General features: G+C 37.6%; 1 protein-coding gene across 1 annotated transcript; it reads right to left on the bottom strand.

Moving 5' to 3' along the window:
* Positions 1–597: 597 nt before the first annotated feature.
* Positions 598–16269, bottom strand: LOC140158218 (adenine phosphoribosyltransferase-like). Its single transcript, XM_072181339.1, is given in 6 exon segments — positions 598–2357; positions 4921–4999; positions 15147–15229; positions 15232–15279; positions 15486–15589; positions 16184–16269. Coding segments are annotated over 6 exon segments (543 nt in total). The 3' UTR covers positions 598–2214.
* Between the last annotated feature and the right edge of the window lie 463 nt (positions 16270–16732).

The raw sequence follows: 16732 nt of genomic DNA, 5'->3' as shown, positions 1-16732 counted from the left end.
TGTGGATAGTATTGATTTTAGGGTCAGGAAATTAAGTGTACGTTGTGGATGTTCACTTTGTAGACAGTATAAGTCATTATTATGTTTTCAGGGTTATTAGGAGTTAAGAAAGCCTAATAATGATAATATTGGATGGCTTATTTCGCATGATACCATAACATATCGGATTCGTCATACAAATATCGAACTCGCCGTTGGCTCGTCCGATATTTTTATGACTCATCCGATATGTTATGGTATCATGCTCAGCCATCCAATATTATATCATTGTCATCCTGAGCCGAGATTTTTGTTGTGGTTTAGAAAATATTGCTTGGTCATTCAGGGCAGAGAATACTTTGTGGTAAATATCCAGGGGCCAAAATTGGCGCATTGTACATAGTATTAGATGATCACCTCGGGCCAGGAGAGAGTATACTTATAATAACCGTTTCTTTATAACAATAAACTACAATAAGTACAAGTAATACAACCCGGGGGACTCTGAACACCTTGCGCTATAATATTCAATTCAATTCAATTCAATTTATTTCCATCAAAAGTACAAAGAATACTTATAATTAACACCAAAATGATTAAAAAACACAAGATGGAGGAGATGCAACAAAAGGCAAATGCAGGCATTTGCATTTTGTTGCAAATTAAACACACACACACACTTAACAACTAAACAAGACAAGTGCGGAGGCCTAACAAACAAAGGATAAACAAAAACAAATATAAATAAGTCAGTGTTGTTAATTTACCGGCAAATTAAAAATGGCGGTTAATCAACCGGTAAATTAGCATTAATTTACGTTCGTATACACCCTATATAACAGCGCGCGTAATTGGCAAGTGCTGCCCCTGAAAATTACCTTTTTCAAGCTCTACTTCGGTTCCGCACACCCACGATTTGAAGTTCCCAGAATCTTTTGGCCATAGTTTCCTCCAAATGCAATAAAATTAGCTCCGAATTAAGAGACATTAAATTGAGCTCCAATCATTGATTTCTGATAAACCTTTCTCCGAAAGGAGCTAAAAGGGGAACAGAACCGCATTTTATATCCTCAAACTCCAGTCCAGAACCCACATTTTCTTTAAAAGTGGTACCATTCTACCCCTAAAATACACCATTAACCCCTCCCCCATTAAAATATTGCCAATGATTGCTGTCAATTTCTGGGGTGGGGAGGGGGGAACACACAATATTTTCAAAACTTAACGGGACAAAAAGTAATTCAACATAAATACTCAATATTAACATTGCAACGTAAAAGTAGATTTCCACAAAATGTTATAGTTTTTATTGTGAGATATATCCCCTTTTACAGATTACTTGACCACATCTTTAACCATTCATTACCAAAAGGTGGTAGTATAATTGACTCAAAGCAAACACCGTTTACCATTTACGAGCATTTTGGGAAAAAATATCCAATATGGCCTATCATTATTCTACCTGATAAACTTAAAGGCCCATTTAGTGATTTGCTCATCCGGACGATCATAAAAATCATCAAAATTCAGATTTCGGTACCTTTGTCATTGTCATAGATATATGTGCTAACATAGCCTGCGAGTGGTTCAGCCGAAAGCCGTGTATTTAAGACAAAATAAGACATTTTACACGAAATTAGCTACATGTATTTGAATGGGGCTACAACTTAGTCAGTATACTGTTTTCTTCGTGTTTTGCCAAATTTATCATTTCAAAAACACCAAATGACAATTTGAATGACTTGTCCTTCACTTTTAAGCAATTTATAAACAATTTTAATTTTTTTACACTTGCGCTGGGATCACTGAATGGGTCTTTATATAGCGCAGCTGCAAATCATCTGAAGGAGCACCCAATGATATTTAACAACCGTTCCATTCAAAATAAATCTAAAATAGGTGCAGAATTGTAATATTCATATCAGTGTGCATGGTAATTATCGCTAATAGATTGCATTTGAGAATGAATTGCGAGAAAACCTTCTGATGAGCAGCAAGACCTTCCCTTTAAGCTTTTAATCCGATAAGCTGATTATCTATTTGTTTTCATGAATTGGAAGACATTCAATTCGTTGATATAGTACTGAGCTCAATCATCTGAAATTACTGGAGCGTGAGCCACCAGGCTGATGGCTCAGCATAGTATTTTATTGTCAGAAGGTTTTCTCCAAATTCATTTCCTAATGGGTCCCTACAGATATTCCCCATTTATAATTTTACAACAAATGTAAATTCCTATTCGCCTTCGAATGACACCAGGGCAAAAACCGGTTTCTTGGGTTTGGCTGCTCTTTTCGGATTGATATCGACGACTGCGAGGCACTCCAAGATATCGCCACCCATTCCTGCGATTAATTGACATGCCGCATCATATAAACCTATATTGTGGAAAGAAACAAAAATATAGAAATAGAAATATGATTCAAAAATTTGACCCTTCGTATTGAATTATGGAGTTTCCCCCAAGTTTTTTGGTGTGTGGGGGTGTGTGTGTGTGTGGGGGGTCCATATCTTTAATACGAAAGGTTAAAATCTTCAATTGATCGTCAGCTTTTCATCCAAGTTACACACACTTTTTTATGTTTGAAGATATCAAATTTGAATAATTTGTCATACAATTTTTATTATATCACGAGTTTCAAAATTTTAAAATTATTTGATATCAGACGGACATTCCTCGTATTCAGAATTCAATTCAATATGTCTGATGTACTCTATAATGTCCCACAAAAAATACTGTCCAAACGTTCATACCATAGAGCCCTTAACCGCGGTCAATATATTCTTAATGTAGAGGACGTGTATGTGAAGGGTCTTGTGTATCCCCAGAGTGTCCACGTTTATGGCAAGCCAAGGGGTCCAAAAGCGTGGAACTGCTACGCGTAGCTTCTTTCTCGTTACGAGCAGCTGTTTGACCAATCAAAATAGTCAAATTTAATCACGACGTTTATGGCAAGCCAAGGGGTCCAAAAGCGTGGAACTGCTACGCGTAGCTTCTTTCTCGTTACGTGCAGCTTATTAACCAATCAGATTCGCGGTTTTAAACACGCGGAGCTGATGTAAACATCCTCTCACAAATATTACGTTGTTAATTTTTGTAAATGAAAATATCTGTAGTATATCAGCAAAAATGGTATAGGTGCTATTAAAGTAATATCTGAACAGAATGATGATTGTTCTATATTTAGGGGCTATCATTTTCTTCGGAAGGGATCCCAAATATAGGGGTCATACTTTTTGGAAAGAAAAATAAGGGGGGGGGGATCATAAATTGATAATGACAAAACGTACGGAGACACAAGATGACTACAGATAGTGTGTTTATTGTATTCAAAAAGACTGATTTCAATACAATTTTAGCCTGTCTAGGGGTAAGGTGTATCGGTGGTGGGAGTCGGGGGTCATAACATTTTGATGCCGAAATAGTGAGGGCCGCAATTTTATTGACGCCGACTTTTTGTAAATTTAGGAACCCCCGTTCCGAAAAAATTATGACCCATTTTATTCTCTCCATATTTACACAGTGGCATGTGATATCGCTTTCCCTGCAATATCTTTACACAGCGCTTTACATCAGTAGTAGTTGTTGTTTGACCTTCATATCCCCTGCACCGCTAATACAGCCCGAGTATAAAGTTACTTGCTATTAAACACGGTGTAAACTTGGAAACACGAAATAAATATGCTTTGTGTCATTTTAGCCAGGCATTAGCAACATGTTCTCTTGACACGTGCTGTGATTTGGCCTCCTTACCCGCTCGTTATCTAGGCCTATGCTAATTCCGTAAATTAATTACAAGATAATAATTGTGAAAGAGGATACCTAGCACTATACTACGCGCAGCTAACGACCCAACCACGTGATTAAATTTGAATATTTTGATTGGTCAAACAGCTGGTCGTAACGAGAAAGAAGCTACGCGTAGAAGTTCCACGCTTTTGGACCCCTTGGCTTGCCATAGAGGTTGGGTCGTTAGCTGCGCGTAGTATAGTGCTAGGTATCCTCTTTCACAATTATTATCTTGTAATTAATTTACGGAATTAGCATAGATAACGAGCGGGTAAGGTCCGTAAGGAGGCCAAATCACAGCACGTGTCAAGAGAACATGTTGCTAATGCCTGGCTAAAATGACACAAAGCATATTTATTTAGTGTTTCCAAGTTTACACCGTGTTTAATAGCAAGTAACTTTATATTCGGGCTGTATTAGCGGTGCAGGGGATATGAAGGTCAAACAACAACTACTACTGATGTAAAGCGCTGTGTAAAGATATTGCAGGGAAAGCGATATCACATGCCACTGTAAAATATGGAGAGAGTAAATGGGTCATCATTTTTTTTCGGAACAGGGGGGTTCCTAAATTTACAAAAAGTCGGCGTCCATAAAATTGCGGCAATCACTATTTCGGCATCAAAAATGTTATGACCCGGACTCCCACCACCGATACACCTTACCCCCTAGACAGGCTAAAATTGTATTGAAATCAGTCTTTTTGATTACAATAAACACACTATCTGTAGTCATCTTGTGACTCTCTACATTTTGTCATTATCAATTTATGACCCCTCCCCTTATTTTTCTTTCCAAAAAGTATGACCCCTATATTTGGGATCCCTTCCGAAGAAAATGATAGCCCCTAAATATAGAACAATCATCATTCTGTTCAGATATTACTTTAATAGCACCTATACCATTTTTTGCTGATGTATATACTACAGATATTTTCATTTACAAAAATTAATAACGTAATATTTGTGAGAGAGGATGTTTACATCAGCTCCACGTGTTTAAAACCGCGAATCTGATTGGTTAATAAGCTGCACGTAACGAGAAAGAAGCTACGCGTAACAGTTCCACGCTTTTGGACCCCTTGGCTTGCCATAGACGCACCCCACACCAACATAATACACACACCCCTCACACACCAACAAAATACTCACCACCTGTTGCAATTTGGTCGTCTACAAAGATGACTTTTTCCCCAGCTTGAATTGCATTCTTCTGTGCTTCATATACATCCTATAAATGCACATGCAAAATAATAATGTGAATAATAATTGAATGATATCATTATAGCCCTAACACAGCCGATGAAACATAGAACTAGTGGCGGCACTTGGCACAACCACCATACCATCAGGAAAATATCACCTTGAAGGTAAACAATTCCAAATAATAGGCAATTTTTGTTTATCGGTTGCGCTTTGTTATTCCGAAGAACCGTAATTCCTAAGGGATGTTATTCCGAAGGTTCGTTATTCGAAGGTTCATTACTCCAAAGGGTCATTACTTCGAAGGTTCATTACTCCAAAGGATCGTTACTCCGAATTAACAACAAGATTCGTTATTACGAATGGTTAACAGCCTCCGGAATAACGAACCTTGTTGTAAATTCGGAGTAATGACCCGTCAGAGTCAGAGTGATGCTTATTCGGGTGGTTTTCCCGAACCACGACAGCTTTCTATATCCTCTTTGTTGCTTATGTGCTGCTTCCAATGGATGTTGTACACTGCCCTAAGCATTCGGGTGTAACAGCCGTCCACCTCTTTAGATAGTTTGGGAGTTATGATCCAAGCTTCACATCCACATTTTAACACAGACTGCACTGAAGACCCGCGCAGTTTGACTTTTTTTTGGTAGAGCAGATTTCCAGATCTTGCTTCGGCTATTTCAGGCAACGTGCTGAAAATTATAGACCTGTGTCATTATTGTGTATATGTGGAAAAGTGATGGAGAGAGCTATTTTTGATCAAGTATTCCCCGCAATTAAAGACCAATAATTATACCATCTGCAACAAGGTTTTATCAAGGGTCGCTCCACTGTGACACAGCTTTTATCTGTTTTTCATGAACTTAGTTATACTCTGGACAACGCTGGGCAAGTTCATATGATCTATCTTGATTTCTCGAAAGCTTTTGACAGTGTTTGTCATAGCTTGTTGCTTCACAAATTGCAATCTTTTGGCTTTCATTCTGACCTCCTCAATTGGTTTCGCGCTTATTTAACAGGGAGGAGGCAGAGGGTTGTTATTGATGGGGTTAATTCCGATTGGCTTCCTGTTGTTTCAGGGGTACCCCAAGGATCAATATTGGGGCCTATGCTTTTTCTTTTATACATTAACGACATGCCCAGTGTTGCACAGAATTCTTCTTTAGCTTTGTTTGCAGATGACTCTAAATGTTATAAAAACATCTCTGATGTCTCTGATTGTCACATGCTCCAAAGTGATATTGATGCATTATTATTTTAATTGGAGCAAAACTTGGGATCTCCAATTCCATCCCTCTAAATGCCAGACCATATCAATCACCAGACGTAGGAATGCAATTCGTCATGATTATAAAATAAATGGTGCCATTCTAGACCGTGTTAGTTCCATCAAAGATCTTGTTCTTTATATTTCCTCATCTTTCACTTGGGATGATCACATTAACAGGGTTGTTAAAAAGTGTAACAAAAAACTTGGTATGATTAAACGCACCATTGGCTTCAATGCCCCTCGTAATGTATCCAGGACTTTGTACTCAGCCTTGGTTCGTAGTGATTTGGAATATTGCAGTCCCCTCTGGAGTGGTACCTCAAAGCGCAACATCAAGAAAGTTGAGGGGGTCAAGAGAAGGGCAACTAAATTCATTTTAGATTATCCCGAGGCTGAGTACAAAGAAAGGTTAACCGAGTTAACTCTTCTTCCATTAAGTTTTAGAAGAGAATATGTTGATCTCAATATATTTTTCAAGTGCAATCTGGGATTATATGACATCAATCTAGATGATTATGTAGTTTTTAATGGTATTAACAAAGACCGTCCCACCACCAGATTTTCCTCTGATCCTTTGTTGCTGGTAAATCAGCTTTCTAAAACTGAGTGCCACAAGATGGGCTTTTTTCAACGTTCCATTTGGAACCAGCTCCCTTGTATTATCAGATCTACAAATTCTGTTGCTTCATTTAAGCAACAAGTTTTGTAGTTTTACCAGTCCAAATTTACTCGCACCTTTGATGCAACTTCTGTTTGCACTTGGACCTCTTTTTGTAATTGTCCAAATTGCAGACAAATGTAACTTAACCTGCATTTTTCCCCCTCTAATTTATATTTCCCTTCCCTTCTTTTTTGGTTTTGGTGGGGCGGTCTTAGAGGTGCCTGGCACCTGTTCGCTCCAGCCATTCACTGGACATTTTAAAACAAGTATTGTTCCTTTCATAATATTGTGTAATTTTTGATGTAACTTATGTGCAATATTATATATATTTTGTAATTCTGTGCCAGTGATAACGTGTACTAACTAACTAACTAACTAACTAACTAAACTAACTAACTAACTAACTAACTAACTAACTAACTAACTAACTAACTAACTAACTAACTAACTAACTAACTAACTAAAACTAACTAATAAATAACTAACTAAATAACTAAATAACTAAATAACTAAATAAATAAATAAATAAATAAATAAATAAATAAATAAATAAATAAATAAACAAATAAATGGTGGAGTGGCTGCTTCCTGGCTTGATCTGCAATCGACGTTTTTTAATGACGTGTACAGATGAAGCAAGTTGTTATTTGCTGTATCAAGCTCAGGTTAACATATTATAAATCCTGTTCCATCAATCTAACATTCTACTGCACTGCCCCCGCCTTGGGATGGGCGATGGTGGGTTGAGCGCTTTGTTCTCGGGAACCCTCCCTCTCCAGTGGAGCAACTGTTGACATCAGGGAATCACATTACAGTAGTGGCTACTCCCTTCTTTCAGACCAGGAATTCCTGGTATAAGGTGTTGAAACCAACGTGCCAAGCCATCACCCCTTAGTATACCAAGCAAACCATTTGTCATGGATCTGAAGGGCAAGACTTGCACTGCTGGAACATCTTGATGTGTGCAAGTTCCATTAGAGGTTAGGCTGGTCACGGGATCCTGGTCCTATGTAGGGATGTTAAGCTCGGTCATTTATTCAACTTCAGGTAGATTGAGTGGTGGCATATATGGCCGATTCACCAATTCCCAGTTTCCAAAGTGTCTGTTGTTGCGTGCAAGCCATAGAATGTATGTTGCTCTTAATGCTGTTCTCGCCACAGTATCCAGTGCCATTTTGATTTCTTTGTTTGTGAGGCCAAAGAACTTGAAGCAGGTTCGAAGTGTGTTGTTTGTGAATCCTCTTGATCCCACCTCTACTGGGAAGTATTTCAGTTCCCAACCTGCTGCATGCTGCTTGTCCTTCCTGGATTAGATGGTCATACTTCATTCTATTTCTGAGGTTGGCCTGTGCTAAGTTCTCCTCGGCAGGTACTGTGAGTTCAATTATGATGCATTTCTTATCTGATTCTGAGTAGACAGTTATGTCTGGCCTTTTCGATGTTGTCACTGTCTCTGGATGGAACATAGCTGGGCGATTGTCTTCATCCCACACTACTTGCCAGTCCTCACAGCTTTGGATGATGTTGTCTTTCTGGGTTCTGTGTCATGCTACATTTCTGTACTTTGTTCCAGTCTCAGTTCTGTTGATCTCCGTCGCCTACTGTCCCACATCTAGCTCTCAAAACAGCAGGAACTAGTTGGTGGACTGTCTCTCGGAGTACCATGTCTCTCGGAGTACCATGTCATGTCTCCAGTTGTAACGGCCTGTTCTATCAGACATATCGAATTGCATTCTGAATACGAAGAATGTCCTTCTGATATCAAATAATTTTGATTGTTTGAAATTCGCAATGTAATACACATTTTATGGCAAATGATTAAAAATTGATATTTTTGATATTTAAAAGTACTCGAAGTAAACTTTATAAATCTGATGATTTATTCTTAACGTGTATGTAGGTGGGATGAAAAGCCGACGATCAATTGAAAATTTTGACCTTTCGTATTGAAGATTTTTTTTCAAAAAAAAAAAAAAAAAAAAAGGTCTTTTTGGGAAAAATCCATATCCAATATGAAAGGTCAATATTTTCAATTGATCGTCGGCTTTTCCTCCCAGCTACATACACTTTAAGAATATATCATTAGATTTATAAAATTTACTTCAGGACTGTTATATAGGCCTATCAAACATTTGAAAAATATCAAATTTTTATAATTTGTCATAAAATTTGTATTATATCGTGATTTTCAAAAATGAAAATTATTTGATATCAGAAAGACATGCTTCGTATTCAGAATGCAATTCGATACGTCTGAGGTGCTCTCATGTCCCACAAAAATACTGTCGAAACCCTCAAAACGCTCATTTCAGATCCCTTAAAAGGGCCTTAGCAAGATGAACTTTCCGAGTGAACATAGTCACCATCGTGTGGATTGATGACAATGATATAAAGTTAGAATTATAAAACGTCTCTAGAGTGCATAAAAAGACATATCTACAAGTACATAAAAATAGCATTTATTTTTCATTAACTTGTGGAATACATCTCTTTTGATGTATTCCACAAGTTAATGAAAAATGCGGCTGGAAATTTGACTAATCATGGGTTTATTACTCAGAAAATCAAAATTGCAAATGAGAAACATGTAAAAATGACCTAGGCAATTAGCGTAGCAGGCTGATGATATGGGGAACACGTGTTTTTTTGTAATTCAAACAATGTTTCTTCATTCTAAAATATTACGTTCGTAAATGATCATCGCCTAATTTTGAAACTTACCCGCTACGACATCTACCTTCTCGTGCCTTTCTTGGATGTGTTCTACGAGTAGCAGGATGATATCATTCAATAGTACTGGATCTTTGAAAAGTGTAAAAGTGTCCCTGGATAAATTGAAATAAATAAATGAAGCATATATAATATGATTTTATCCATAATTGATTTGTTGTTGAAGACATTATTTTATAGAAACAAAAGCAGTGTCTACTACTGCATAGCCTCTTTTGAAGTTTATACTTTAATATCAACTCACAATGAGTACAGGTTCAGAACAAGAATAGCTCCCATCCGAAAACAGCGACAAAATACTGTGCATACATCGCTTTCCAATCCCGTAATATTATAGATTTAATAGAATAATAGAAGTAAGCAATCCTTCCCGCTTACAGTGCAATTATTATATCCCCCGGATGCTATCGGCAAGTCAAAAAAAAAGGGGGGTGGGTGGATTTTGGCACACATTCATGGGATATCTATCAAATAAAACACTTCTAATTATGCAACATTTCCTGCTTGCATTGTATATATTATTACCTAAACTGATGTTTAGTGTAATTGGTATCCCAAAACTTTGACATGTGCAATATGTTTAGTGTAATTGATATCCCAAAACTTTGGCATTTGCAATATGTTTAGTGTAATTGGTATCCCAAAACTTTGGCATTTGCAATATGTTTAGTGTAATTGGTATCCCAAAACTTTGGCAAGTGCAATATGTTTAGTGTAATTGGTATCCCAAAACTTTGGCATGTGCAATATCAGAAGGACATTCGCCGTATTCAGAATGCAATTATTTGGTGCGTCTGATGTGCTCGGGTCTGACAAAAATACTGTGCAAACATCGCTTTCCAATCCCGTAATATTATAAATTTAATAGAATAATAGAAGTAAGCAATCCTTCCCGCTTACAGTGCAATTATTATATCCCCGGGTGGTTAAAATGGGGAAAGGCAATTTCGGCAAGTCAATAAAAAAAAAAAAAGGGGGGGGTAGATTTTTGCACACATTCATGGGATCTCTATAAAATAAAATACTTCTAATTATGAAAATTTCCTGCTTATGTTTAGTGTAATTGGCATCCCAAACAAAATTTGGCATGTGCAAAGTCGGTAGATTTTTTGGCAGGCCGCGAAGGGGCAAGCAATTTTGTGCAGGCCGAGGGGGAGGTAAGGATTTGTTGACATGCCGTGAGGTTGACAAGTATTTTTAGCAGGATATTTTCAAATTTGTCGACCCTGAGGGAATTATTGCACAGCCCTATTATAGTACTAGCATAATGTAGTTATGCTTACCTGAATAAATTTCCTGGTTTGGGAAAGTCAGGAAAAACACCAATTTTATCACGGACAGCTCTGATAATCTGTTCACGGTTTGCCATGTTAATATCATGTAGAGTAGACACAGCTCGATGAAATTACAGTCACACCTTGATGAAAGTACAGTGACATCTGCTTGTTTCAGAGGTCTCTGGTTACAAAATGACCTTAAATGGGACGCCCAGGTTAATTTTCTAATTAAATGAAATGAAATGAATTTATATTAAAAAATTTAATTTAAAAAACAATAATAATTAAAAAAAAAGAAAAATGGTGGGATTTATTTAGCAGGGTAGATTTTCATTTAAAATGTAAATGAATTTAATTAAAATGCTTAATAAAAAATGCCAAAGTTGTTCACCATTTATATATCTGGCAGCAAATGCAATGTTGAAAACTATCGTCCCATTTTTGTTTTAAGTGTTGTTTGTAAAAGTATTCAAATATTAATAGGCCTACTCTTTGTCTGTATAAATAATTATCTTAGATCATGTAGATAATCCCACTCTGGTTTTCGTTTTCAATACTCGACTGCTACCACTGTAATAACTGATGTCTATATTCTTCAGAGCATGAATGAGGTGCCTTTTTCTTGACCTCAAGAAAGCCTTTGATACTGTATGAAATCACGACTTTCTTCTTTAGTGGTAAGCTCCACAAAATATGGTATCAGTGGCATAAAACTCGAGTGGATTCAGAATAAAATTGGTTGTTCCGTATCAGAATTAAGGCTATAGGAATTCTTCGAGGGTCTTTGTTATTCGTATTATTTGCAAATGATCTTCCCGATAGTGTTATGTGTAAAACAGTTATTGTTTATATCGCCCTGCACTACAAGCAGGTTGCACTCATCACCTGTGTAAACTATGTCTGCAATCATAGAATGAATAAAATACCGCTCTTTTCAAAGATACTAATCTTACAGGTGCGAGTGATCAGCGTGATACGAATATTCTATAGAATTACGATCCAGGTCTTTATCCGTCTTTATTGACATCTTTGACATCTGTGGTTCAATGAATAAACCGCGTGAACATACTAATGCAGGGCGATATATTCATCGTTTTAGCCTATTGCTATATGGTAGTTAATCTTGTTACATCGTCACTTCTACCGCGAATTGACACATTAATGAATAATCGTATAAGACCAAAGCTGGTCTTTTTATTCAAGTGTCTTACTGGGAAAGCTGATTATCTTTGTTCTAGATTCAGCTTTACCCATTCTATTCATAGTTATAGCACAGGGTAAATTCATTTCTTCTTCCTCATTACAAGAGCAACTCTGGTCTTAGAACTTTTCATGTTGAAGCAGCTAATCGTTAGAATAACTCAGTTGACATTAATACACGGTTCCAACTTCGATTCAATGTCTATTGGCCAATTCAAACCCTATATTCAGGGTGATTGATCATTATATAATCATATTTGTAATTTAATGATGTATATCATACGTAGCGGTAAACATAAATACAAAGCAAAATTAAACTTTTATGCTACTCAAAATTTGTACACTCACCGGGTTAACCGGCGTCTCCAACCGACGTACTTGGTATCAGTATGTGGATGACACCTTCTGCGTATTAAATCGAGGAAGAAAAGGGACACGGGCAACTCGAGGAAACATGACCATGATGACGGATCGGAGAAAATCCAAGTGTACCGCAAACTTTCTCACACGGATCAGTATTTGAATTTTAGCTCATACATCCGCCCGGACCATCCGCTTGATGACAACAAGCCGAGTATTGTGAGAACCCTTTTATACAAAGCGGAGGCGGTTGTTAATAACCCTGATGACAGAGGAGATAAGACACGTAAAGAAAGTGGTGCTATCAAGACTGGACATTGTTCAGGGCTCTTCCAATACAAAAAGAACAGAATACGGACAGAGACGAAGAAGCACTGTTGTCACCGTACCCTATATATGTTGAGGGCATTTTGGAACGTCTGCGCAGGGCTTTTAACTCTGCGGGTGTTAGCACAGCGTTCAAGCCTCAGAATACCTTTCGTAGATCTCTTTTCTCCCGAAAGACAAAACTGAACAAGAAAATCAATCTGGTGTGGTTTACAGTATCCCTTGCATCCCTTGCGTCCATCTATCCCTCGAAAAAAGGCTAACATAATATAAATCCAAAAGCGGTCAAAGGATACCAGATTGACTGGGAAAACGTACAAGTGCTAGACATTTTAATGTACTTTTGTTATGATTCTTTAATATACTCTGTAGCAGGGCAACCTAGAATAGCAGTGCTTTGTCCCCGAAGAAGCTACCCTGTACATATAACGAAAGTGCCAACCAATACCATCCACAAAGTAGTCTTCCCAAGTCCTGAATTAAAGGGCCAGGAGGGAGTACTTTGTGGATACTATGGACACTATTGGTTGGCAAATATACCTGGCCAGTAACGTACACTTTATGGATAGTATTGCTTTATCATTCAGGGCCAGGAACGTGTAATGTTGTGGACAAAAAATAATGCAACATAAATAGTCAATATTAATATTGTAACGTAAAACAGATTTGTATTACTTTTCTCTAAAATGTTTTAGTGTCAGATATGTCCCCTTACAAATAACTTGACCACATCTTTAACCATTCATCACCAAAAAGTGGCATATAGTATAATTGACTCAAAGCAAACACCTTTCATATGCCATTTACGAGTGTTTTGCAAAAATATCCAATACCATTATTCTACCTGATAAATAGCGCAGCTGCAAATCATCTGCACCTAATAATATTTAAGGAATGAAATCAAAACTCGACCGGCGGTTAACCGCCGATTCCGCCCGGTTCCAGATTTCACCACTAACAGCCGTTCCTTTCAAAATGAGGCTAAAATAAGTGCAGAACTCCCGGCAGAACTGTAATATGGTAATTATCACCAAAATCATGGTCTCTATGCCTATTATCCATTGTTGATTTTACAATAATGTAAATTCCTATTCGCCTTCAAATGGCACTATTAAAGGCAAAAACTGGATTCTTGACTTTTGATGCTCTTTTCGGATCGATATCGAGGACTACAAGGCACTCCAAGATATCGCCACCCATTCCTGCGATTAATTGACATGCTGCATCCAGTGAACCTATAGGGCAAAGAAGGGTCGCTAGTTCAAAAACCAAATTAAGTTCGCTAATTCGAAGGTTCTCTAGTCCGAATATAGAATAAGGGTTAGGGTTAGGATTAGGGGTTAGGGTTAGCGGGCCTTGTTCTATATACGGACTAGATAACCTTATTTATTATTCGGACTAGCGAACCCTCGAACTAGAGAACCCGATATTCGGAATAGCGAACCTTTTTCAGAATTCGGACTAGCGAATAGTAAATTACGTGTTCGGACTAGCAAACCTTTGGACTAGGGAACCTATCAACTTCTAATCAATGTCTCTATAGATCAGAAAATTACTATAAGTTATGATAATGCTAACAAATTCCAAAAATTTCCCAAGGTGTTAACAGGAGTCAAATGTTATACAACAGGGTTCAAATTCAAAACTGCTCAGAATTTGCCAAAAACGACGTCAAAGTATTCCTCTGGTTATAACATACAGAAAAAGTTGGTATATACTTTTGTGTGTGATCATGACGTAAAAAATCAGTTTGCAAAATGACAATTTGTGACACTTCAACGGCAAGGTGATTGAGTTCACGTAGAATTGACATGATTTTACTGGAGCTAGCAGTGTAGGATACTTCTGGGAAGAGTATAGCAGGTGCATATATTCATACATGTATGTTGCATCTCGTAAGAAAGTGGATAGAGAGGAGTAAAGGGAGGGCATTGGAAGTGACAAGAGGTGCAGGTCTGTATAGGCCTATTTTTAATGCACATTAGAGGATGTGTATCTAAATGCATTTGGCATGCAACCCAATGGAGACATTATGGCGAACCGAGGACGGTGCTCGTTTGCAGGTAGGTCTGCAAATCAAATGTGAAAAGTCTCGTGTATGTCCTGAGTGTCCTCGTTAGCAGGCAAATACCGATGCACCCCCACACCAACATAATACACACACCCATCACACACACACAGGATACTCACACCCTGTTGTAATAACGTCGTCTACAATGATGACTTTTTCTCCAGGTCGAACTGCATTTTTCTGGGCTTCAAATACATCCTAATAATGCAGAATAGATAATTGAATAATTACTGGGAGCATATGAGCTTTTTAATATCCTATGATCAATAACATACTCACAGTTCCATATTCTAAAGTGTACTCTACTTTCACGCATTCTCCAGGAAGTTTTCCTTTCTTTCGTATAGGAACAATGCTGCATTAAGGTGTTGTGCTATCATTGGTCCAAATAGAAAGCCTTTGGATTCAAGTCCTGGAGAAAGCAGACATTTTATTTTTATGGGAATAATTCATCAGATAGAGATTGTTATTATCATTTACAACACAGGAAAGGGGGATACGACCACCACTCCACCCCACCCCACCCCAAAAGAAAGATCTTGGGGGGGGGGGGCCCATTTTTATCAAACAATGTTTATTTCTTCATTCCAAAATATTACCCTAAAATTTGAAACTTACCCACTACGACATCTACCTTTTCATGCCTTTCTTTGATGTGTTTTACGAGTAGCAGGATTACATCATTCAATAGTACTGGATCTTTGAAAAGTGTAAAAATGTCCCTGGATAAATTGAAACATGTTTAATACAGTTTTATCCATAATTGTTTTGTTTTGAACACGTTATTTTACTGAAACAAGTGATGTGTACTTCAATCATCTCTGGGCAGAGCGGATGTTTTGTATTTTATGGAAGGCATAGGCGTAGATCCCGGGGGTTAGGGGATAAATTCCCCCAATATTTTGCCAGGGGGGATGGTCCATGCCCGGGGGCCACTTGTATTTCAAGGTGGACACCATGCTCGGGTACAAAAACAAGTAAAAAGGGTTGTTTTTCAGCATTGGGCAAGTACAGCGCTGTACCTGTTTAGGGTGTCAAAAACGCCAAAAATCAGGAAAAAGCGATGTACAGCTCTGAAGCTACATACGTGTAGCCAATCAGAAACGGCGTTATAAGTGGCCATTGCCAGACTGTTTGTGTGGAGGGAGCGTAACCAAACTGGCTGCGGAGGAGACTACATTAAATGAATAAAAGTAAAAAATTAAAATATTGGATCTCCCATGTCTATTAGACTGTTACGTTTTTGGCAGGCCATTTTGAAATTTGTCGACTCTGAGGACAAATAGTTAGTGCACAACCCCTATGTAGTTTTTTACCTGAATAAAACTCCTGGTTTGGGAAAGTCAGGAAAAACACCAATTTTATCACGGACAGCTCTAATAACCTGTTCACGGTTTGCCATGTTAATATCATGTAGAGTAGACACAGCTCGATGAAAGTACAGACACAGCGCGATGAAAGTACACATCTGCATGGTTCATAAAGTGTTAATCAAAATAAATGTCAGGATTGATTTCGAAGGGTAGATTTTTGTTTAAAATGTAAATCCTTTTAATTGAACTGCTTTCTATTTTTCCACCATAGTGGGATAATTCTGAATTGACACTTAATTTGGATGTACTTTGTCTTGGGTCCAATCTCTATCATGGAAAGTTTGCTATATCTTTCTAAATATATGATTGTTTGTTCTAGATTTGGGTTTTCGCGTTTCATATTTGAAAGAACTAATGTTTAATTGCAACATTTCGAAACCACAAACCAAAACTGGGTGCTATGATGTACAAGATTGGGCTACGAGTATGTATTTTACCAAGTTAGCAATAGGTAATTGCTTCATTTTGCATATGCATGACTTTCTTTATTAA

Source organism: Amphiura filiformis, chromosome 8 (genome assembly GCF_039555335.1).
Source record: "Amphiura filiformis chromosome 8, Afil_fr2py, whole genome shotgun sequence".
Classification (NCBI taxonomy): Eukaryota; Metazoa; Echinodermata; class Ophiuroidea; order Amphilepidida; family Amphiuridae; genus Amphiura; species Amphiura filiformis.
Note: the sequence above shows the minus strand (reverse complement) of the source record. Positions and strands in the feature narration are given on the sequence as shown.